The 24,915-nt window shown below is 40.1% G+C and overlaps 1 protein-coding gene across 2 annotated transcripts; it reads left to right on the forward strand.

Moving 5' to 3' along the window:
* The first annotated feature begins 211 nt into the window (after positions 1-211).
* LOC100893278 (titin homolog) lies at positions 212-24,656 on the forward strand. 2 transcript variants are annotated; one of them, XM_030996119.1, is made up of 12 exons: positions 212-463; positions 11,295-11,388; positions 13,476-17,130; positions 17,560-17,662; positions 17,971-18,197; positions 18,838-18,974; positions 19,763-19,831; positions 20,193-20,249; positions 21,308-21,337; positions 21,920-22,039; positions 22,966-23,165; positions 24,157-24,656. In XM_030996119.1, the coding sequence occupies exons 1-12, from the start codon at positions 387-389 to the stop codon at positions 24,350-24,352; spliced, it is 4,965 nt and encodes a 1,654-aa protein (XP_030851979.1). In that variant the 5' UTR covers positions 212-386; the 3' UTR covers positions 24,353-24,656. The 2 variants fall into 2 exon arrangements, with proteins under 2 accessions (XP_030851979.1, XP_030851980.1); XM_030996120.1 differs by lacking the exon at positions 212-463 and adding an exon at positions 7,758-8,084.
* The last annotated feature ends 259 nt before the right edge of the window (positions 24,657-24,915 follow it).

A 24,915-nucleotide genomic window follows, 5' to 3' on the forward strand; every position in this document is an offset into this window, starting at 1 on the left:
TTCAGGCATGTACTATATGTCATGTTCTTAAAGGGTATATTTAAGTCTTAAAATTAACAATATAAGGAATTAATTTATAAACTGTGTGATATAAATCAACAGAAATATTTTTTACTACAATTCAAAATTTGACGATCATTACGGTTTAGACGTTAAATCTAATTATTCTGCAAATCAATTATTACAAACGTCTGAAAGTTGATCGTTTTCACAATATGACATGATCAGTTCGTTTTCATTCATGCATGCATGTCGGCCGTCCATTCATTTCACTGTATAATCGCACTGTTTGGCCGGGCGCCTGGGACTGAAATATGAATTGATCGTCGTGTTTTCTAAACGAGAAGGAAGATAGGTTTGTCGGGAACCTGAAGGTTTTGCTGAAGATGGATAGATACAGGGCTAATCCGAAACCAAACACCAAGAATCGATCGTCAGGCTCAGCAGCTGCGGCGGCTCCCGGGTAAGACATGGCATGGGAACCATTGGGTGCAGTGGGTGAAGGGAAGGGAAGGGAAGGGAAATAGGATTAGGAAAATGCAATGTGTAGCCACATATTCATTATACAGCTGCAGAAAGACACAGTACAAATATTACAATTTATTTATGTCATTGAAATTATACTAGTGATGCATCGCCTGCAGCCTTAAGGGTGCTGGTCTGAGAATGAGGATCGCGTTCGTGCTCATAAATGAGGATATCCAGGGGTCTTGTTAATTATTTTTGAAGGAGGTAATTTGAATTTTATAGGAGGTACCATCACTGCGAGGGAGCGAAGCGACCAAGCCCGAGGGAGCGAAGCGACCGAGGGGGGGAGGGGTGTCCCCCCTCCCACGGTAGGGACCTTTTGGGATTTTCCACTTGAAATCGTGCAATCTGGTGCATACCTAAGAAGAAAATTTGTAGTTATCTTTCCTACCTTCTAGGGTGTCTGAACGATTTTTCAATTTTCAATTTGGGATCGTTTTTCACCATTTTTGTTTGATATTTGAATAAAAAATGTTATCAGAATAATACATTTCAAATTTCAAGTCTCACCGATGTTTCTATCAAAAGTTACAGCCCCTCCAACACGCTGGTATATTCATATCATTTTGGTCAAAATCGACGAAAAAGACGTCCACGCAGAGTGATGTTGTTTTGCTAAATTTAGCCAAACAGCTGTATCGCGCGATATGCAAGCGTATGCATATCGTACGCATGCTGCTAAGCCAATCCGCGACTTGCAGCTTGAGCTACGCTGTCTCCGCGACATGTGCGATTGACTAGTATGGTTGGCGTTCGTCGCACAATAAACCCGGAAGTGAATGCACGTTATAGTCAATGGCAATATCGCGGAGACAACGCACGTTGTCTCCGCGATATTGCCATTGACTATAACGTGTATTCACTTCCGGGTTTATCGAGGGAATTGCCAACCATAATTTCAGTCACTATAATTTGGGGTTTCGTTCGTGCGCGGAGATGTTACGCGATGTAACCATGGTTTGGACTGAGCGGAGCGCACGCCTCCTAATTAGCTGATCCACCAAATAGCGAGAAGGGTATTTTTAAACTGTTATCAGTTGTGATCCCTGGGGGCTAGCGAAAATATAATCACATAGAATTGTTCCTTAGGACTGGGACTACTTATCGATCGGGGCGTCATATCTCAAAAGTGACAAACCTCAGAGTTAGCCAGGACACAATGTTTAAATTGCTGTTTTGACCAAGATATTTTTAGAATTTCGGGGGCTACGCCCCTTTGGAAATATTGGAATTCACCTGCTCTTTCATATGACACCTCATTCATTGATTATCACCTTCAGGATCACAACTGATAAAGGTTTGAATCTCGATTTGAAAAAAAAAAATTGACTTTTTTTGCATGGTCGCGCAATGCACGTAGGCTGCATAGGGATGCGTGTAATCTCTATGGGAAGAATTTTAGCACACAACATCGGGTGCGCGATCAGACACCCTAATAGTATTACACATATAAATAAACACACATATTGTTCATGTTTAATATTACATGAACAATCATAACTCATAGAAAAGTTATTAAGTTGATAATTATTTATCACTTTGTACCATTACTTTGTAATTTTTAATTAAACTGAGATGATGCACCATACTCAATCTTTCTACATCATGATTTGTTGAATACATGTAGTCTACAGTATTTAAATAATGGGCAGCAGAGGCTAGATTTTGATTTTTTTTTTTTTACTTGTTACTTTTATTTGGCTCCCCATATGAATTCTCATTTAATTATTTTTTTTTGACATGAAATTATTGAATACATTTAAGAATTTACTTTTGAGTATTCGCGGAGCGCGAGCCTGCATAGGCCTATATCATGCGAGCTAGCTGCGGGGGTCCGCCGGGGACGGCCGTGGCCGGCCTAAACTCAGCCGAGTTCAAAAATCTGTTGCCGATTTGCGCATCTCAGAATCTAAAGTACGTTGTCTCTATACATTGCACGCACGTGTATAGGCCCCGGTTTCCGTGATCTTCAAATATCAAATCGGCAACGGATAGTTTGGTTACTTCGAGCTAGCTTCAGTTTTGTTATGATCAGTGTGTATATATTTTGTGCAGTGCATCGTCCTCTCGCGTGCACATCGGGATCGCAATGGGGTAGGGACGGGCGGGCTTGGCCGCCGCGCTGTGGGGGAGAACTGCGATGTAACGTTAGATTGATAGGTCTAGGTAAGTACGGACGACGTCGCGTTCGTGATCGTAAGGGATTTCGTCGACTGCGGCCGTGTATGTGCGGCACTAATTATATCTTGGACGAAATTAAGGAAATTTTGGATTAGCATTGATTTAGATCTACTTTCTGTGATTTTTGCAAGGTTTATTATAGGAATTATAGCCGGTAAGAAACGGGTGAATAGGCGGCAAGTTTTACCGGTTACCGGCTTTAAACGACAGCCCTGATATCATCCTCATAATAGTCTACGCGGGGAAAATGCATCTGAAAAAAATAATTTTTCACAAACATTTTTTTTCTTTGGTGCTCTGCAGGTTTTGGGTTCTCGATCCGCTTGCTGGCGATGCAAAAAAAAAAGGATTCCATGAAATAAAATACCCCCAGTTCACCGTCTAGACTACTTCTTTTCTATGGGTTGTCCGTCTTCCCGAGGATTTATCGCTCGTAGCGTGAAGGTCTCTGTACAAAGTCAACGTAAAATGCATCAAGAAAATCACCGTGGAACCCATTTTTTTGTATAGCCACAACGCGCGGATCTGAAATCAGAATCATCAGCGAAAATGTGGACAATTCTTATTAGAGTAAAGGAGCCGGTTTTCGGCCACTTAAGACAAAATCCTATTTTTTGGACTCTTTACTTCCTATTTATTATCTTTTCTTGTTCAAATCATGAAGCAAATGGAGCCAGTTATTGACCTAGCGAGTCAGTTTTCGACCACATGTACAAAGTCAATAGGAAGCGCTCGCGCGCGCCGTGCGTTTCCGCGCTGATCTATAGCACAAGCAGGCGGAGCAGGTATCCCACGCCGGAGCTCCCCCGGTGCTCGCCTGGTCGAAAACTAGCACTGCCGTGATCGGAAATTGGAATCTGAATTAGAGGGACATATCGTGTGTACGTTGCGGTGTGCGGCTGCATTGATTTAATACATGCGATAAGATATTATAAAATGGCTCTAGTATTTTAAGCATCGTGATTGGTCAATACGCGTCACATGACATTGACAAATTTTTGATGCAAGCACGATTTTGCAGAAATGAGTGCAGAAAAAGCGCAACAAAAAGTTATATTGCACGTGACCATGGAGATCCAGTGCGCGCGCGTACGTGTAGTACGCGCTCCCTCGAGTGCATTGCAATTATTGTAGGCTACGCGTAGCTAATATTGTATGCTCCACCATGATCCCCAGCGCGACGTAGGCGTAGCTTAGCTCTAGCATGGACTTACTAGACATAAAAAGCAAATTTTTATTTTACTTTTGCCTTGGATTTAGGCCTGTTTTGACTCTTGGATTTTATAATGAAGCCAGGAATTTCAGCTGTCTGATGTAGATTCGTCTCTAGACCCACTGTAGACCTCTGTGGATTTTATTTTTAATCAAGGCAATGAATCCCATTGACTTTTTGGTAAGCCTGCAAGGTCTTAGTCTAGAACCAACCTAACTCTAGATCTAGATCGAACTCTCGTAGACTCTAATTTAAGATCTAAAGTTTCGTTTGTTGCTATTTGTGTCGCTATTTTATAAAACAAATAACGCACTTGACCAATTGTGCGAAACGTAAATGCAGTGTACGCTCGGTTTCTTCAGATGGTTCGCACTGTCAACTCGCCGCAAGCGGCTTGTTGCACAGAGCGGCACCAATCTAAAGAAACCTCACGCGTACTGCATTCACCGCTATTGCACTCTGGGACGTGCGTTATTTGTATACTATTGAGCTTGCGACTTACACAAAATCGGGCTCTAAATCTGAAAAATACTTGAAATAAAGCTCATTTTCTGGTACCCATATTTCTTACAGACACGCGTAAGATACTTGATTTTTCAGATTTGGGTAGCGGGACCGCCGATTACATCGCTAAAATGTGATATTTTAGGATATATTTTCCATTGCAAATGTGGTTCTATAGTGACTCTGGCATGGTATGTGTGGGATATGTGATATGCTATTATGCGATGTATTTTAAAAGGATTTTACCATGAATCCAACGGAACGGCCGAAAACTGGAGCTGGTCGATTACCCCCTCCTTTACTCTATTGCGGACTTGTCTGTCCGCGTTTACGAAGACGATCCTGGTTTGTGGGGACGATCCTTATTCTCGGACCAGCGCCCCTCCTAGATTTTTTTTTTTAATCAGACAATTTTGGAGAAAAAGTAACCTGTATTAATTATGTACATTTCTTAGTTGTAAGGGCAAAAAATGATCAGTATTATTTGGCACAGCAAAAGAGACCTTGCTAAATTTATATGAGTAAAAGTTCCAACAGTTGTAAATCGCTTATTCTAAAATACCAGTAGATCACTCTGATGACATGATGATATAGCAAATCTCTGTAATTATAAATTGATTGTTTTTTATAAGTGCAAGTTTCCCGACAACCCATTGGAACGCATTTAACACGCATTTCAGTTGGGTGTTGGTGTACTTACGACAGTTTCGTGAAACAATGCCCTGGTTACTATAAACTATTTAATTCACCTGCTACATGGTATAGTTAATGGCATCTCTAGACTATAGATGAAATCCACTTATAATTTCTATGTCTGGCAGGCATCTGTCTAGCTTTTTGAGTTGTCAAGGGAAATTGTGATCAGATCTACTATTTGATTTTATGGCCAAATTAATTTGTGTATTTTGTTACAACTTACACAATTTCAGTTTCTTTATGGATGCTTGACCTTCCTCATATCAGTGGAAGTTAACCCAGGCTTAAAAAGGCTGCCCTCAAAGTTCAAATAAATACATACATGTGACCTGTTTGGCTTCCACATTTATGATTGGGGCCATTTTGGGTACATAATAATATTCCACTTTTATATAGCGCCCAATACATCAATACAACAATGTGTCTAAGCGCTGTACAGATATATTATTACTCCTGTCATCGGATCCAGGCTTACCCACACACAATGTATGCACAACATTCTCCACTTCTTGGGGAGCATTCTGGCCAGTCGCCATTTTACAAGCGCACACTTGCTCATCCAACCACATTAATCTCCGCATCCTACTGGGTACCCATTTAACACCTGAGTGGAGAGTGGCAAATGTAGATTAACGTCTTGCCAAAGGACTCCGGCGGGACTCCAACCCTGTAGGCCTGTACCTTGTGATCTGCAGACTGGTGACTTATCCACTAGACCACAGCACCTCTACAGTTAAACCTAAAATCTTAAACCTGAATGTAAACGCGACTAACCCTAATTTCCCTAAAACCAAGACTCACCCAAAACATAAATGCATTCTTAAAGCATACAATGAACTGCAATACCAGTGGTATGTATGACCAATTAGCTGTCACCATAATCTCTCTCTCAAAAAAATGAATGCATAAATGAGTAAACAAATAAATAAACATGGGAGTTTTTGCATCGCTCTTGCCTGTCTAGACACTCTAGTCAGTTTTAAAGTGCAGCTGTACGGTAGCTAGCATATTTTTATTTGAAGAAAAAAAATTGGCTGAAAGTTGCTGTCTGTAGTCTTATTACACAGGATATGGGTTGTTATACAAAAATATGTAAACAAATACACAAAACCTGCTTGCAGTGACCCCAGCACCACAGTGTACTGTATGGTGTACTGGGCTTCTTGTGACATGCATACATGTAGGTACATGTGGGCCTCTGGAGGATGTGGGAAATTATCTATTTTCAAGGTAGTTTCCCTCAACAACTTTCTATTATTTGTGCACAAATGTTTCATTAGCTTTAGGACAAGGAAGGTTTAAATTGTGTGGATTTGGACTTCGTGCACATGTCGACCCATATTGACCATTGATGCTTGACCATCAAGTCAACTGTTAATGTTGAATATGGTTTGAAATCATGACCATATTGTAGATAAATGTCCACGTATATGATGGTCGTACGTTTTGTGCTGCGCAAAGATTCAATCAGTTTAATTTTGCCAATTACAAGAAGTGGGTTATTATTAATGTAGGCAAATGCTCATGTACCTTTACAGCTCATTTTTACATGTATGTTATTACCAAAAGAAAAAAAGAAGTTGGTCAGTCACTCAATAGTGTCTGACAGTGAGGTGTAGAAAGTAAACTGGTTTCCTTGCATAATTCAAATAATAGGACACTGCTAATGTTTAAATTTCACAGAGAGGACATACATTAAAAATATTCATAATTCCTGCAAAGTTCTTCAGAATTTGATGTTGGCTGCAAATGGGACATACAATGTAGTACCTTTAAAGGTACTATGTCCCTTTTGCAGCCAACCTCAAATGCTGTAGAACTTTGCAGGAATTATGAATATATCATGTATGTCCTATCTGTGAAATTTTAACGTTAGCAGTGTCCTCATATTCAAATTATGCAAGGAAACCCGTTTACTTGCTAGACTTCACTGTCAGACACCATTGAGTGACTGACTGGCTTTTTTCTTCTTTGGTAACAACATACATGAAAAGAGTTGTAAAGGGTACATGAGCATTTGTCTACATCAATAACCCACTTCTTGTGATGGCCAAGATTAAACTCATTGAATCTTTGCGCAGCATAAAACGTATGACCATTCGGTACAATTGTCTGAAAATCAAGACTATTACTTTTGGGCTCTATAGCCCTAAAGTCGATTTGACAACTAATAGTCGTTATTTTCCCACTTGAAGACATTTTCAAGCCCCACCTTTTTTAGGGAAGTTCTAAATTAGTATTATCTTTCAAATGCAGTTGGAATTTAACTTTTTCATTTTTTTGGCCTGCAAATGGGACATAGTAACTTTAAAGTACTTACTGTTCTATTTGCATTTATTGGATGTACATGTTTGTGTGGTTTATTTTTACAATATTTGATGTTTGTATTAAGGAATGAAAATAACCAATATGTTCACATGCATTAATTAAGTTAACAAACCAGACATACGTACACAAGTTGAAATAACAAAAGTGATTTACGTGTTTGTAAAAAGGTTAATCATAAAGGAATCATGCAAATAATGAATGATGAAACAGTTGCCTCATTATGAGCTGAAAAAAATGTGATGGGAAACTCGCAATCAAGTTTCATTGGCCTAAGTATCGGAATATGTAGACAAGAGTCGACACTGGAGACAAAGCGGGTAATTCCCTCCCTTCAAAATAGCCTGCATTGATTTATGGTATTTCGAAATGACAATGCTATGGATCACAGCCATTGTGCAACCTGGCTTGATGCCGGTGTACATGTGTGTACTAAATGTCATATCTTTCATTGTCTCGTGGTAAAACCTGATTCGTCTATTGCATTGATTGCCGTTCTGTGAATTCCTGCTTATCCTTTCAATAATTGTGGCACATACCTGGATGTTTCTGTAACCGATTCACAATCATTGTTCAAGATGCCGTGCGAAGGCAGCAGAGAGACTCAGGGGGATATAGAGAAGCAAGGCTTAGATAGGTCTGTATTGTAACATTTACTCATTTTAGCGATTGCAATCATTGCATCATGCTATTTTCATGTTTTTGTGGGAAAATGTCCATGTCTAGATAGGCCAAAATCATTTTGTTATTTGTACTGTAGGACTAAAAACATGCAGGTCTATCTACATGTATGTATACAAGTTTGTATTGACTGGGCAATTTTGCGGGGAAAAAAAAGAAGGAATAAATAACTTTCGTTTTTTGCCAGCCCTATACTTCTAGTATGTACACTACAGACATTTTGGCCCGAATTCACAAAGGAGGTTTGTGGACAAACCTAGGTTCATGTGCGTCATATAACGCGTCATATGACGCACATAAACCTACATGTAGGTTTGTCCACAAACGTTGTTTGTGAATTCGGGCATATGAATATGGACCTACATTACATTAATACATGTACATGTAGAATGGGCATGTGTCCTGGGTATTAGGTCATGGTTGATAAATACAGAGCTGCCAACTAGTATCAGAGACGCCAAGTTCAAAGATCCGCAATGCGTGATATTTTCATGATTCGGCTTGTGGGCGAGGGTATAACACACGTAAAGGTATAGCGTTTTTTCTTAATCTAGCACGCTCCGTCCGTGAGAGCGTTTTCAGACCCTCGAAATGCATGACGTCATGCCTAATGCGTGACACTTGGTAGCTCTGTAGTATGGATTTCTCGTAATTGCAGAGACGCCAAGTTCAAAGATCAGCAATGCGTGACATTTTAATTTTTTCGGCGCACAAGCGCACGTGCGAGGGTATAACACACGTATGAGGTATAGCCTTTTTTCTAAATCTAGCGCGCGCGCCGTGCGTGAGAGCATTTCCAGACCCTCCAAATGCGTGATGTCACGCCTAATGCGTGACACTTGGTAGCTCTGTAATTGGTACGGAAATTAACCATTATTATGGCAGTACGGAATTGTTGTCTAAAATTACAGATTACAAACAACAACATCAACAACAAAAATTTATCTTTGCTGTGCAGTATAGCGGCCAACCAACACGCGCTGAGAAAGACGGAAAAGTATCAAGTATTCTCTTAATAGAAGCCACTTTTTATGGAAAACTTGTGTGTTGTGATGATTTGAAAATCAATATTTAGCAACTTTGTTTAAGTAAAATCACCAACAATTTCAGATAATCATGCGTCTGGGCAGTGTTGGCATGCCGTTTTTTTAAGTTTCATAGCGCCGCATAGGAAAGTACTGATTTCTTCCCAAAATTCCAGATTTTGAGCCTTGATTTTTTGTTCTGGAGGTTGGCAGCTCTGTATGTAGACAGTACATGTACAACGTTCACAGTGTATGTACATACATGTACAGAACATGTACATGGCAATTCAGGAAGAAAAACCATGCATTGTTCATGTACATACAGTACTTTGCAACTGTGTCTGTAATGTATGATCTTTATGTCAAATTACGTCAATTAAAAAAATGTACTCTTCACTAGTTTAAGTACATGTATCTAACTGGCTAAAAATCAATTTCAGTCTCCACAACGGAAGGTCATGCTCTATTGTGTTCAAAATATGCATTGAACATTCCGGCACAGTGTAGTGTGTGTGTGCTCGCCAAGTGCAAGTACATTACCATATGCACACACTGCAGCAAACCCTCACTGCTACATGTAGCAGACATAAACATTGTACTGCTTGTACATGTTGTGTTCATAAAGTTGTCTTTCATGTCAGAGACTGGTGTTAATTAAGCCTTCTTTTAATACATGTACATGTGTAGATTATGTATTTTCGTAACATCTTCATAGGCTTAATCATCACTCAGTGAATAAAAGTCTGGCACTAATTCCCTCAGAATGGTGGATAGATCCTTTAGATTCATGGGTGCTAATAATGTATGTTAGGAGGGGGGTAGGGGGAGGGGGCACAAGTCTTAAAATTTGATGACGGACACAAACATTTGACAAAAGGAAACAAATTAAGGAAACAAGTCAATTTGATCGCATATATGTTCAGGTACTCTTTGGGGTGATCACGCCCCGGCCCCCCCCCCCCCCCCACTCAGTGTTATTTAGGGTACACATATGCGTGTTCCAACCGACCCCCCTTTTCAGCAAAAGTCCGGTGTGTAAAGTCAATACGGCTCGACCTTTTTCTTTTGTATACGAGCCTTTTTCAGCACCCCCCCCCCCCCCCTTTTCAGCAAAAGTCTGGTGTGTAAAGTCAATACGGGTCGACCTTTTTCTTTTGTTACGAAAAGGACATTTTGGCAAAACGCATGGGGTCCGTCCGTTCTCGGAGTGGGGGGGGGGGGCCGGGGATCACGGGAGGCACCTTTTTTATTTGTATAATCAAGGACTTGGGGTACATGTACATGTCAGAATGAGTTTTGTCAGGCAGGGGAGTAGAGAATGCTCCTTGTGCCTCCCCAGGCGTTACAAAGGTTTTAACCTTAAAATACATACTCATATAAAAAAGATACAAAGGTATGTTTTGTAATTATTTTTAAAGATAAACTTGAGTACTGGTAATGCGATTGCATTGTGAAAGAAAAGGTGTGGTCTGGATCAGAAAAGTTGATCATATAGCATGTAAGTAATGGTGTGTAATGCAAGGTTCTAGAGTCATCAAAATCATCATAAATTTGGCAGAGTCTTGGTAAAGTAACAATCACTTACACAGATAGATGGGACAACACACATGGTGTCGGGGCTAGTACTTCCCTGATTTCGTTATCTTTCTATGCTCATTACTCAGCCAGTATACATTTCTACCAAACTGTTTAGCAAATGACATTTATTTGTAATCTTGAACATTCAGTGTAAGTTTCGTTAGATTCTGTGAAAATTCATTTTCTTTTTTTACCAGAACTCAAGTTTATCTTTAATGTACATTGAGCTACCGTATACGATTGTAATATTGAGACATTGTACAATCATACATGTAGATGTATTCAACACCTCATGGATCAGTCATATTATTTGTGTTTGTAGGCTATACTATACCTGGACACTCTGTACATGTACATGTACATGTAGTCCTACATTATATTCAAATTATTGCTTCCTGTGTTAAGCCATTTCAATTTGACCTTGGAGGGGGGGGGGGGGTATTTCAGTCTGAGCATGTACTTGTGTAATTTGCAGTACAATCTATATGTAGATTTTATGGCAGACAATTCAAAATTCTATGTTTCTTAATTTTTTTGTTTGGATCTCATTCATTCGTCTGCAGTTTTGACAGCCTCTATGCCACCCTATTTGGGTCAGGACCGTCGGGTGACAGACCGAATTTCAGCGCAAATCCAGCCACAAGACCCTCTGCAAATGTAAGTGGTTCAAAGTCATTCAGAATGTCATCATACGCAATATAGTCTGTAGAACTGTCCCCCTTTTCACAGTTTGAAAGAGCTTTAAATTAATCAGCTTTTTTAGATACAACATCATTCACACACAGAAAATTTTGGTGCTGTCGTTCGAGATTCGCTGCTCTTTAAACGTTTAAAGAGCAGTGCCCGGTCTAGTTACGGACGTATATCCGTTCACACACAAAATGTCTTGCTCTCTAGATACGGGCTTTGTATCTGCAGCCTGCTTTGATCGGCGTATGAATCGCGACTTCGTATCTGTCCGAACATCGTATAAACGACGTTCACACAGCTCTAGATAAAATGAATTTTACCCCTGTGTGTAAAGGCTCTGTAATCACTCGATCAATCAATAAATCAGCTGATACAAAAATCAAGCAAGTAGTACTCACTGTACATCCATTCAAACTTCATTGGATCACAAACTTTGTACTATTCTAGATACTTTCCAAAGGAAGTGTACCGTTAAAAGAAAAACAAAAATAATTTGGGTCGTTGCACAAGCACTGTCATGCATGGACCTCTAGGAAAAACAGAGCCATTTTAATAATGGCTCTGAATATAACATTCCAGCCATTTTTTTAATCTTGATTTATATTATATTTGTAAATTGTATTCTTGTATGTACAGCATTTGAATTTTTATGCCGAAAATAAAACCAATGTAGGCTATGACTTACAGGCTTTATATTAATTATAATCTGACACAGAAATTATGCCGACTTTATATTGAAAGAGAAGGTAGTATTTTACATGGAAAGTTCTTAATATGTCTGTTTGTTTATAAGTCTGGATTGTTTGTTTTTTAACCAGTGAGGGTGGGAGAAGAATAAATTCCATCAAGGCTCTCTGACCTCCTTGGACTACGTGAAAATGAACAAATGATGTTGACATACATGTAAGCCTGAATGTTGATGCTCACCAGAGCACCCTTGCAGGTTTTTAGCTCCAAACCATATATTGCCATTAGTATACAAATAATCCACAGCAGTGAGGGCATTAGTAAGAATTACCCACACAAGGTACCTTTGGAATAGTCTAACATGCCAAAGGCGGCAGCCGAGGGTGTTTGGACTGTTTTGAAGGTACCGAGTGTGGGTAATCTTACTAATGCCCAAACAAAATTATGTGTATTATTTGTTTTATACGATTATGTTTTATTTGTTTTATAAAATGATGTTTTATAACATGATTTTACTTATAACCGGTCATTAGAATTGGATAATGACCAGTCATTATCCAAATTACACCTTAGGCAAAATAAATGCCTGGTCACGTGTACGCTTTCAACCAATCATTTGATTAGGATCCACGTCATCATCTTATAATATGAATTAATATATGATGCACTTTTTTCATGGTGCACATCTTTCATGGTTATCCATATGGTATCTACAAATATATAATATTCTTCACAATGAATTACTTCCCTGTTCCTAATATAGACATCTTGCTGTGTAAATTTTCAAATTTGATTTAACGTGGGAGCATTTCTAGTTTTCCACCCACATATGGTATTTGTATTATACATGTCTGATCATGTGCTAAATATATCACATATATTTGCACCATGTATTAGTGTATGCCGAAGTGTAGTGTGATTAATCAGTAGAATTTTAGTAGACTAATTATTTCTGTGGGAAAGAGATTTGAATAATAAGCCACTTCACGGTTACAAATTTTGAAATACAAGTACCGTAGACAAAATGAAAGTTATGTTATGTAATCATTATTCATTCGTGCACAAGCAGTGCACTCCATGATACACAGGTGAAAGTATTCTTTTAAAAGGGGTAACAAAGGCTATTTATATAGCACCTCCATCGCTGTAGGAGTGATTATTTCAAAATGTACAAAGTGGGACCTCTTCATGTTTTGAAGATCTATGGATATTCGGGGTCATTGCAGTAATGTGCTTACCGTGAACTGGTCTATTGCAGTGGAAGTGCTTTGATTAAATTGTTTTTAAAATGTACAACTAATCAATGCAGATTTTTTTCATTTTTTCACTCCTGGTAAATGTCCTCATCCTTTTTTTTTATCTTTTAGGAATCTCTGTATCCGTCATCGCCATATCAACAGCATCAGATGCCTACAAGCCCCCAGATGCACTCCGGTGGCCTTGGCCAAACTCCAAATGGACTGTCTTATCCAACCCATTCCACAGACGAATGGCATCCTTCTGGACCCCCAGCAGCCCCACCTCAACACCTGAAGGAGCCTTACTCTATTGGACCCTTTGATAGTATCTGGTCGATGAAGTCCAGCGAGATGGCGGGTGCAAGTGCAGGAGTCCAGAACCACCAGAAGAAAGCAGGTGACTGGTCTTCAGAGACCACAGCAACAGCTTCAGGGTATCATGATACGCCGCACACTCCTAAATCAACCACCAATGGTTTACCCTTTGGAACGTATGACCAGCAGGTGTATGGACATGATGATGTTGGTTTCCATGGTGATGTAAGCAGCGTTACAACACCTGGTGGCGCCTGGTCACCCTGTGACGGTGTGAACGACGCCAACGTCTCAGGATTACCAGACTGGAATTGGAATCAGGGGGAGTATTCCTCAGTGCAAGCTGAAAACTGGCAGCCCACCAGCGGACCGGAGATGGTTGGGAATATGGCCAATCCTGCAGTTAATGAGTGGGAACTTCAGGAAGACGAATTAGCTAGGAAAAATGAAGAAGAGGACATGAAAGGCAGGCAAGAGCGAAGAGAGTGGGCGAAGAAAGGGCTCAACTACACTGAGTTTGTTCCAGCTGGAAGTGCTCATAAACAGAAGTCACATGCCAATTCTCAAAAAGCAGCCTCACTGAATGGGAAAGTAGTTGCAACGTTCCTTCAGAAGTATCGCGACAAAGATCCTGAACCTCTGACCCCTGAGAGCAGCATAGATTCAAATCTACACATACAGGTAGGGACAGGTAGAGAGTTTCCATCACAGATGATTGAAGAACTCGGTCCAGTATGTGGAGAGAGTGTGTCCAGTCACCATATAGGGAATATTGCAGTCAATGTCCCGGCAACGGATAGAGAGTGCCATGTACCAGCAAAGACTGTCTTACAAGAACCTGGAAGATGTGACTCCACAGGAGATTACCAAGAAACAGCATCTAACGTAGACTCATCAGATCTGAGGGATCGGATGGGAGGTAGAGAAGTAAGATCTCTCTCGGATCCAGTGACTGTACAGGAGGCACAGCAGAGCAACGGTGTTAAAATTGGAACAACAACACGGAAGACACTGAGCAATGGCAAGATCCGACCGGGTAAGAGGAAACCCAAGTTGCCTCGGGACAAACGCAGGAGCATGGCTCCAGCTGATAAATCTGAAACTGAATCTTGTGGAAAACAGACAGTCCAGGTTAAAACCAAAGAGCAACCGGAGGGTATAGACAAAAATGTTCACCTGGTCACCAACAGAACAGGTTTAATGCCTAAACTATCTTCCAAATCTCTGAACAGCACTTCGTCTGAACATATTGTGCAATCATCCAAACCTACAAAGTCATCACAGAGTAAATCATGTATACCAGACAATGCAGGTGCAAACTCTCTCCTTGCTTCCAAAGCACATGCAGTGAATTCCAAAACCTCATGTCAACAAGTGCCACCAATGGACCAGGTATCAGTAAATCATGCTTCTTGCCTTGAAAGCAGTATATGTGACGAGTGTGATAGTAAATCTACTCTCTCTGAAAAAGTTTTCCAATCTGCACCAGTCAAAGAAAACCTTGGAATAAAGGATGATATGTCATTGGGTGTTTCATACTGTGGTAAACCTAAAGAAGTCTCAGAAAAACCCTGTGTGTCATCTAAGAATGTCCAGGAGCAGAGTGCCCAAGCGGCTCCTCTTGATAAGCGTATAGCATCACAGAATGACAGCTCAGACTGTTCCAGACATGTGACAGATCATGTCATTGATACATCACAAAATAACAGAAAGGAGGATTTTATTAAGGGTATGAGGTCAACCCCTGTGCAGAATCAAACACCAAGTTGTGAATCAGATGGTAATAGCTCTATAGAGAAATTGAAACTAACTGATGAATTGAAATTAGGCAATAGCAACAAAGTTCCAACAACCACAGGAAGCTCAAAACACACCAGTCCTAAATCTACATCAACGCTGATACAGGGTCAAGAGAAGACAAGTACCAGAGATAACAATCTGTTCTTTGACCCCAAAAGGATATTTGGAGGTCAAAAACCTGTCAAAACAGCCGAGCAGAAACAGAAGAAGGAAGCAGAAAAGTCAACAAACTCATTATCAGCAGCGAGAATCCTTAAAAACAGCCGTTCAAATGTTTCTTTGGATTACCATGTCAAGGGAAAGGATCCTGCCCAGGCAGCAGAGTCAGAACAGTGTAGTGAGCTGCCTGATTGTCCAACTGTACAGCAACCAGCCAACCTGACCAAATCTGTGAGAAGCAGTAAGAATGAAGGAATGGCAAATGGAACAGTCCCAAGCAAAGATCTACCTCTGCACCCTGCCCAAACTGTGCCTTCATCCAGTGCAAAGGATGCATTAGCTAGCAAAACCTCTGCCATGAAAGCAGAGCCTACGTCTTCTCAGCATCACAGAGAACCAATCAAGCAGCCTGCTTCACCAACGGATCCCCGACCTTCCAGGATGTACAGCTATAAGAAGGATGATGACACCGGTGTCTTGAGAAGGTCATCGGATCCAAAAGTGGAGGAAGCAACAACACACCAATCCCAGAGGCGGGACTCCAGTGGGACTCCCCAGAGGCAAGACTCCAGTGGGACTCCCCAGAGGCGGGACTCCAGTGGGACTACCCAGAGGCGAGACTCCAGTGGGACAACCCAGAGGCGGGACTCCAGTGGGACTACCCAGAGGCGGGACTCCAGTGGGACTACCCAGAGGCGGGACTCGAGTGGGACTCAGAGTTCTTCTGATGAAGGAAGAGGAGAGAGGAGATGCAGTGGTGAATCTCATATGGATGGTTTCCACCATCCTTTTGGTTGTTCAGCACATTGTTACAGAAAGTCGTCTACTCCTAGTAGTTCTCGATCAAGCTCAAACAGCAGATCAGCTCCTTCTGGTGTCAACCAGAGCACAGGATCTGCATCATCAGAGGAGAAAACATTTTCTCAAACTAAACAACCAAATGTTTCTGATCAGTGTGGAAATAACCCTTCGGAAAAGGTCTTTGATGCAAGTGCCTTTGCAGAATTGAGAGAGGGTCTCAAGAACTCCTGGTTGTCGAAAGAGAAAGAAAAGCAAAGGGAGGAGCAGAAGAAACAGCAGGAGAGAGCCCAGGCAGAACACCTAGAGAAAGAGCAGCAGCGGAAAATGCATGAACAAAGAAGACAACAGGAGCTGCAGGAACAGAGGAGGCAGCAGGAGAAGCTAGCGCAAAGGGTACAGCAAGAAAAGCAGGAGCAGAAAAAACAGCAGGGGAAACCCCAATCAAGTGCCTCACATGCCAAGCGTCCAACCAGAGCAACCTACAGTAAGCCCAAGTCTGCAGAGCAGGAGTCCAAGGCCAAGAGACCAGGACCAGCTAAAGACAGACCAATGCCAGGGACCAGCGCCCAACAACCAAGAAGGCCAGGGACCCAACAACCCAGAAGGCCATGGCCTAGCCAACCTGAAGATAGACCTCGGACACCTTCCCAGGAGGACAGCGCTGAAGATAGCGACTTGGAGGAAGACCTAGCGAGGGGAATCACTGATGGTGAGTGCGCTACAATGCAGTGTATGGAAGTTAAGTAGATAATTCTCGATGAAACAATGATCTACTCTTGAAGAACTAATACATATTCTTCACTCTTACTGTTATTTATATAGGAGAGAGCAATTGAGAGGGGACAACAAAAAAATAACCTCAGCACTTTGTAATTTACCTCCCAAATGTAATGAAGTTGTGAATGGGAAACAGCATCAGATCATATTAGTTTAATGAAAACTATCTGATAATTTACCTAGAGCAAAACAATGTGCAATGAAGATTATTTGACTGCATTTTTTTGTATAGCCCTTGTTGCTTCTTGAGTGAATAGATCATTTCACATTTTTAAATGATGCATGAATTCTCTATTATGATTGATTTTAAAGATTGTAGATGAAAATGCAGCTACAAAGGTTTTTTTTTTATTCCTCACAGAATGGTGGTTTCATCTTGGCAAGAAGCTGTGCAATGGAGTTGCATGGTTAATCCTCTTCACTATTCTCCTCTGTCTTGTCATACTCTCATTCGTGTTGGCCTTGTAAGTATACTTTCCCCTGCTTTTACTTCCTCATTAATCTACTATGGTTCTCAGAAATATGATCCATTCAGAAAATTTGAAGTGAAAAAAGATCGTGAAATGAAATCATATCTAGATCAATGTATACATGTAAGCATGTCTTTTCTTAGATTCAAGAAAACATGAACATGTTATTAAAGGGAGCTTGTATTCTTCATTCAGTAGTCTTCTATTAACAATCTAATGAGATATTACGAGACGTTTTCAATTTTTTTAAAGTAATTGATTACAAAACATATTTTTCCTTCCAATGCTCTCTTTTTTTCTAGCGCAAGGGACACCTGCAAGTTTGCCTACCGCCGTGGATGGGAATTGTGGGCGTGGTACAGGGAGAAATCCCCTAGAGACGATGACGACGGGTTCTTCAGCTCTCATCGAAGCCACCAGAGAGAGTCTGGTGATGGGGGCTGGGGTAGCAGTGGGCAGCAGGGGCAAGGAGCCAGGACAAAGAAACCCAGGAAGAAACAGACCCAGAATATTGACCTTCCGAGCACTGGTAAATCATTCATTATCATCATCATCATCCTTTTTTTTGGGGGGGGGGGGGGGGAGTAGGATGTTTCATTTTCTTGATGGTGAAAGAATTTTTCAGTATTTGTTTCCTCTAGACTTTCCACTAGCTTGTACCCAAACCCTCTAGTGAAAGTTCCATGGAAATGCCTATTAGACCTTCTAGTCGATGATTGTTCACAAGATACTTGTACATGGCACCTTTTCATGTATTAGTCGGGTATTACTTCATGTTTGTGAAAAAGGGTCATTCAAGTTTATTATGTCCAATCGTATCTTGTTCATGTTCTGAGTATAAAGCTAAACTCCTCTTGACAATGCTAAACAAATGAACATGAATAAAAAGAGACCTTGCCTAGCATAGAGGAAATTTGCTAGCTTATCATTAACGATGATTGTGATTCCGTTCAATTCAATTCACATTTATTCGGCAAAAGATAAAAATCAAAATGAAATCATTACAGATACCGGGATTGCTAAAACAAATTAAAAACTTGTAAACAAACAACCCCAAACATAAAAACATACAGATACAATACAATACAATACTATACTAATAATGCTACATACATTATTAACAAAATATATGAATCCGTGGTGTTGTTCTCAACTTTGTGAACCCTCAGAGCATGCAGCCATTCATCGCATCCTTGCCTGTGATCCTGGTAGTTATTACGAGGTGGTAGGAGTGGCCGAGGATGCCCCGGAGGATGACATCAAGAAGTTCTACCGCAAGCAATGCATGCTCGTCCATCCTGATAAGGTGAGTCGAAAATATCCCCCTGAAACTACCGGATTACAGAGAACAACCCCCATCCCCTTGGAAATATATTCATAATAGATAGTGTCAGTATGACAAGTTTAGTGACCCAAACAGAATTCTACTTCTACATCAAGTCTCTCTCCAAGTACCTCAGTCTTGAGCCATCCGTTTCAGCATTTCATATCCTGTTGCTCCACATTCTGTGATTAAGTCATCTAGAAAGCCTTTACAAGGTCTCCCCCTCTTCTTCTTTGGAAATGTATTAGTAGTAATAATAATAGTAATTAACGTCTTTGTATTGCGCATAACACATAGGCATAATTACATGTCTCTATGCGCTTCACAGAACAGAAAGTGTAGGGAGTGGAAATTGAATATTTGGTTCGTAATTGTGAGATTTTACAAAGTGCTAAATAAATAAATATGTTTTCAAATTAAATTGAACTTTTTGTATGTTTCTATATTTCTAAGGTATCATTTAGTCGAGTTGAATTGCTTTCCGCTGAAGCAGGAGAATTAAAAATGTTGTCGGTCATACAGACACACACATTCAAATTTGCCAAGAGGGAATCTTATCTGGCACTTTGTGAGTAATAAAAAAATACTTATGTCCACAATCAATTGTAAAAATGTAGCCCTTTCAGTCAACAATCTCCAGAAAAACATGGAACATGCCATATTGAATCATCTATATTTAATGGTATTTGTAAAATTGTGTCTGCTTTTACAGGTTTATATTTTGTATAAATAATCCTTGAGTTTCTTTTCATTTTATTTGTCACAAACAGACTGATCAACCTCAAGCCAATGAGGCCTTCCAGATTCTACAGAAAGCCTATGCAATACTAAGTGACACGGTAAGGCATGTTTTGTATTTTTATAGCAAGTAACAACATGTCGAAGTATTACTTCTTGGTCTGACACATGATTAGCTACAGAATGCTACATGGTTTATTGTTGAGTATAATTTAAATGTGGTTGTCACGAGTTTTAGAGATTCAACTTTATCCAGGAATTTTACTTTTCCTTTGGTGATTTTTCATCACACGGGAAGGCACGTTTTGATCAAGTTTGGTGAATAAATACTGCCATTTTATACTGCACCCACATCCACATGTGCAAGGCAAGGTCACCACGATATCTTAATTTTGTATATTTCAACCTATGCTTTACTTTTCAAATGCACTTTTTATGATGGAATTTCTTTCTTTTTTTCAGACTAAAAGAACTGAATATGACTTTGAGCTTGACTACAAGGAAGATCTACAAGACAAGGTTAGTGACAAGGTCAAAACTCAAGGTCACTTGCCCCCCCCCCCCAAAAAAAAAAAAATAGACACTATCTTTAGTTAAGATTTTCAAATAGAGGTTCAATATAAACTAATCTTTCTTATGTCAAAAAAGCAAACATAAGTCAATCCTCTTCAAGATGATATGCAAATGGAATCATACCATTCGTGCATGAGTGAGGATAGCCATTTATTTGACATCAACAAGTCTTTGAAAGAAAATTGCAAAAATGAGGCATCTTGCCGCTCAAATGTTGATGAGTATTGAAGGTATCCTGTTGCTCGTCCAATATCTTGGTGGAAAGGAGAGGCATCCTGATCATGCTTGTCAAAAGTATGCACTCCTGAGACTACAGTTGACAGCCAGAGCTCAAAATCCTCATTCTTTCTCATTCTTTGTTTTCATTATTGAACAATAATGTCTTACAGATCTACGCACATGTTCATTAACATTTGAGTAGCTACTGGCTCTTATTTATGCAATTTTTGCAATTTTCTTAATCGGACCTTCTAATGGTTAAATGATATGCCCCTCCAAGCTTGAAAGTTCATAACTTGATCTGAATTGATGTTAATGGAGTATTGATTATTATTACTTTTTTATGTATTTTTTTTTTTTTTTTGGGGGGGGGAGGGTTACTGCTTTATATACAAACCAATGCGAGAGTCTTGTGATTTCTGTGTGACTACAGGTGTAGATGAATTCACAGGAATCAACAGTTCTGATTGAAATGTATATTACAGATTAGGTGTTCTTTTAAAGGCCGGCTGTACTAGTTTGGCCAGGAGGGATTAGACCACACAGCGTGGTCAAAGACAGGTGGCTATCTCATCAACTCAGCTCTCAATTAACTTAAGAAAAAGAGGATCATGGGGGACCAATGGTCACTGATTAGGCATTGTTTTCCAAATAGAGGGAGCAAGTAGCTACAAGTAGGACAGTGGGGCTTTAAGCTGACATTTAGAACAGGCATGACCATTTTGTAATATTGGGAAGCAGTTCATAGTCTTCATTTTGATCTTTTCTCTACTTCTGAAAAACAGGTCAACGATTTATTCAAGAAAATGGCAGAGGTAAGAATGTGTTTTAGAGTAGGATGGGTTGTAGGGAACATGAGACAATACATCCAGAAGTTTCTATTCTTTATGTGAATTCATTTTTTTTCCTTCTAGCTCTCTCCTTTTAGTATTAGATATGCGTTTATTCTTAGTTCATTTGCTTTTTCAGAATATCTCTACACACCAGCTATTTGTGTAGTTGATTTTCATGATGCATTTTGCAAGAGTTAAGACTTCAAATCTTCCACACATCAGTATTGAAGATACAGATCAGAAATTGGTAGTAATGATATAAATGTGCATTAATATAGTGCAAACACTGTACAAATATACTCTTCTATGCTTTACAAAGTGTCATGATAGCATTTTGTTATAGATCCAAATCCATGATGTACTGATGAAAAATAGAACATGAAGTCCTGTTTTAATGTATCAAAGTCGGTTAATAATGACTATTTGTAAAGCGCCATATCCATTTTGCAGAAATGTTTAAGACACCAAGTCGTCAATCTCGTCATCAAGTAAGAAATATAAGGATGTCATCTGTTCACAGTGTAGCAGGGTTTATTTTAACCGACCCCCTGCTTCTCCTTTCAGGCGGCCGATGCAATGCCCTGTGGAGTATGTAGGAGATCCCACAAGCGCTATGAGACTGATCTACCCATCTCTGCTGCTAGATTCTGTGCAACTCATAACACCAGGCACCCAGTCAGTAATGTAAGTTCATGAGACCCTTCAGATTTTTTAAACACTTCAACTGATCTGCTTATTACGAATCTCTCGATGGAAAGCATTCCACAGCAAAGGCCCTGCACAAGCAGAAGTTCTTCCCATCCCCCTAACTTAGTATTGAAGTTAGGAAGAACAAGAAAATGAAAAAAATGTTTGATATCATAAGTACTAAAATAGAATTGAAGTATTCAAGCATCTACATGTATGCCATGTCTATTGATTTCTTGTAATAGGCCCCAGCATGTACATGTTACACACACCGAGTACAGATTTCTGCATTATTCAACTCTGTTGGGAGGGCAAAAAATTGTTAGACTTGGGCAAAATTCAACTTAGGAAATGTTAATAACACATGTTTTGCATAGTATGGTTCCAAAAATTGATTGGACTTAGGGAATTGTTGACTTTTACGGCTTCGAGTTTTAACTTTATGTTTTATTAAGCGCATTCATGTGTAAGATTATGACTGCTATCAGTTCTACCACTGTAGATTGCAACATGCATTTCCATCACTTTTCCTTCAAATGTTGTATTCTTCACGATATGAAGTTCAGGGAAACTACATTAGCTATCACAAGAACACCTTTATTTTTATTTTTTCAAGTACATGCATATTGGTGCAATATAGAATAAAATTCTTCTATTTTCTTTTTGTCCACTTAACTGGTTTCCTACAAAATATGATAGGCAAAGAGCACTGATCAGTTTATGTCCCTGAGTGAATATTAATCCTCTTTCATAGTTTCCTCATTCCAGTGGTTAAGAATCTTTTATTTTTATTTGGTAATTTAGTAAGCACATCGGGATTATGCATGTGGGCAAAGCTTATACCCCCTCCCCCCTTTCCCACCCCCCGAGCACCCACGTTATCCACCAATATGTTCTATACTGCTTTCATTGCATCTCATCAGGGGGCTCTATGGAAGGAGACGCGGCACCTTGGTTTCAAGATCTTTGTGTACCTCTGTGATGAACGAACGGTGTACGACGTGACAGAATGGGCTGCCTGTCAGAACCTTGATTGGTTAGAGGCTAACTCGTGTCGTCTGCTGTGTAAGGTCAAGAGAGGTGGTCGAGGCAGTCAACAACAGAGGCAGCAACACTCAGCAGGGTAATAAAGATGATAGTGGTGGTGGTGGTGGTGGTGGTGGTGGTGGTGGTGGTGGTGTTGGTGTTGGTGCTGGTGGCGGTGGTGGTGGTGGTGGCGGCGGCGGCGGCGGCGGCGGCGGTGGTGGTGGTGGTGGTGGTGGTGATGATGATAGTAGTGGTGATAATGATGAAGATGATGATGATGGTGGTGGTGGTAGTGATGGTAATGGTGGTGGTGGTGGTGATGATGATGATGATAGTAGTGGTGATAATGATGAAGATGGTAATGATGATGATGACGGTGGTGGTGATGGTAATGGTGGTGATGGTGGTGATGGTAATGGTGGTGGTGGTAGTGGTGATGATGGTGAAGATGGTGGTGGTAGTGATGACAATACTAGTGGTAATAATGATGAAGATGGTGATGGTGGTGAAGTTGGTGGTGGTGGTAGTAATGATGACAGTAGTGGTGATAATGATGAAGTTGATTATAGCAGTGATGACGGTGGTGGTGGTGATGATGGTAGTGGTGGTGAAAATAATGAAGTTGATGATGTTGAAGTTGGTGGTGGTAGTGATGATGACAGTGGTGGTGATAATGATGAAGTTGATTATAGCAGTGATGATGGTGGTGGTGGTGATGATGGTAGTGGTTGTGAAAATAATGAAATTGATGATAGTGGTGATGATGGTGAAGGTGGTGGTAGGTGTAGTGATGATAATCGTGGTAGTGATAATGATAAAGATGATGATAGTGGTGATAATTGTGATAAAAGTACTGGTAATGGTAAAGACTAAAGATGATGGTGTTAAGAGTTGCTGATGATGATCATATCATGATAGGGATAGTGATATGATTATGATTACATTGATGGTAACTTAGAAGATGATACTGATGATGTAGATAACACTGAGAAAAATGGTGATGGTAATGGCGATGTCAGGTGGAAGTGTCAGACAAGGAAATATACATTCATACTGTTATCTACTTATCTTTTTTACGTTACGTTCAGGTACGAAGAGATGTTTGACAATATATTCGGATCCGGGGCTTTCCATCAGTTCCAGAGCTCGGCCAACGAACAAAGTCACCATCGGAACAGTCACCATGGCAATGGAGGAGGAGGAGGGGGAGGTCACGGCCATGGCCAGCAGGGAGGAGGAAGCCGCAACAAGGGGGTCAAAAAGTCACGCAAGAAGAAGAAGTAGACTAGGTAGTAGTCCGTGTAGTTGATAAGGTCACTCACTGTGCATGTGGTCACAATGTAACCTTAACATTTATTTTTTAAATGGAGCTTTCAGAGATAGCATAGGAACGTCATTTGGTGAAATGTATTTTTCCTTCTATCATGGTGAGGCTAGGTGTTATGCCTTTGTAGTAAAAAACATCGTGTCGACTGATTCGATAGACATTGTACGGACTTTCTTGGAAAGCAGGGTTAAGTCACATTCTGTATCTCATGTATACATAAATATAGAATTTTACCTTTTGGTAAATTGACATACTTTTCCATATTTTTTTTCCAAACAAACTTCTCTCTCATGCATCTCATGAAAAAAAAAACAGACTGTTAGGTAAGATTTATACAACAAATTGGAAGTGCAATTCTTATATACCTGTACCACCTCTTTATCTTTTGTATTTGCGTGGCAATTTGCATATTGAAAATTGATAGAGACTGTATATTTTGTAGAGTAATGCAACTCAATCGGTTTTGTTTTAAGTAAAGGCTTGCCCGGATTGACTGGCATGAGTTTGGGGATAGTTGTGT

Source organism: Strongylocentrotus purpuratus, unplaced genomic scaffold, assembly GCF_000002235.5.
Source record: "Strongylocentrotus purpuratus isolate Spur 01 unplaced genomic scaffold, Spur_5.0 spur5_scaffold_3, whole genome shotgun sequence".
Classification (NCBI taxonomy): domain Eukaryota; kingdom Metazoa; phylum Echinodermata; class Echinoidea; order Camarodonta; family Strongylocentrotidae; genus Strongylocentrotus; species Strongylocentrotus purpuratus.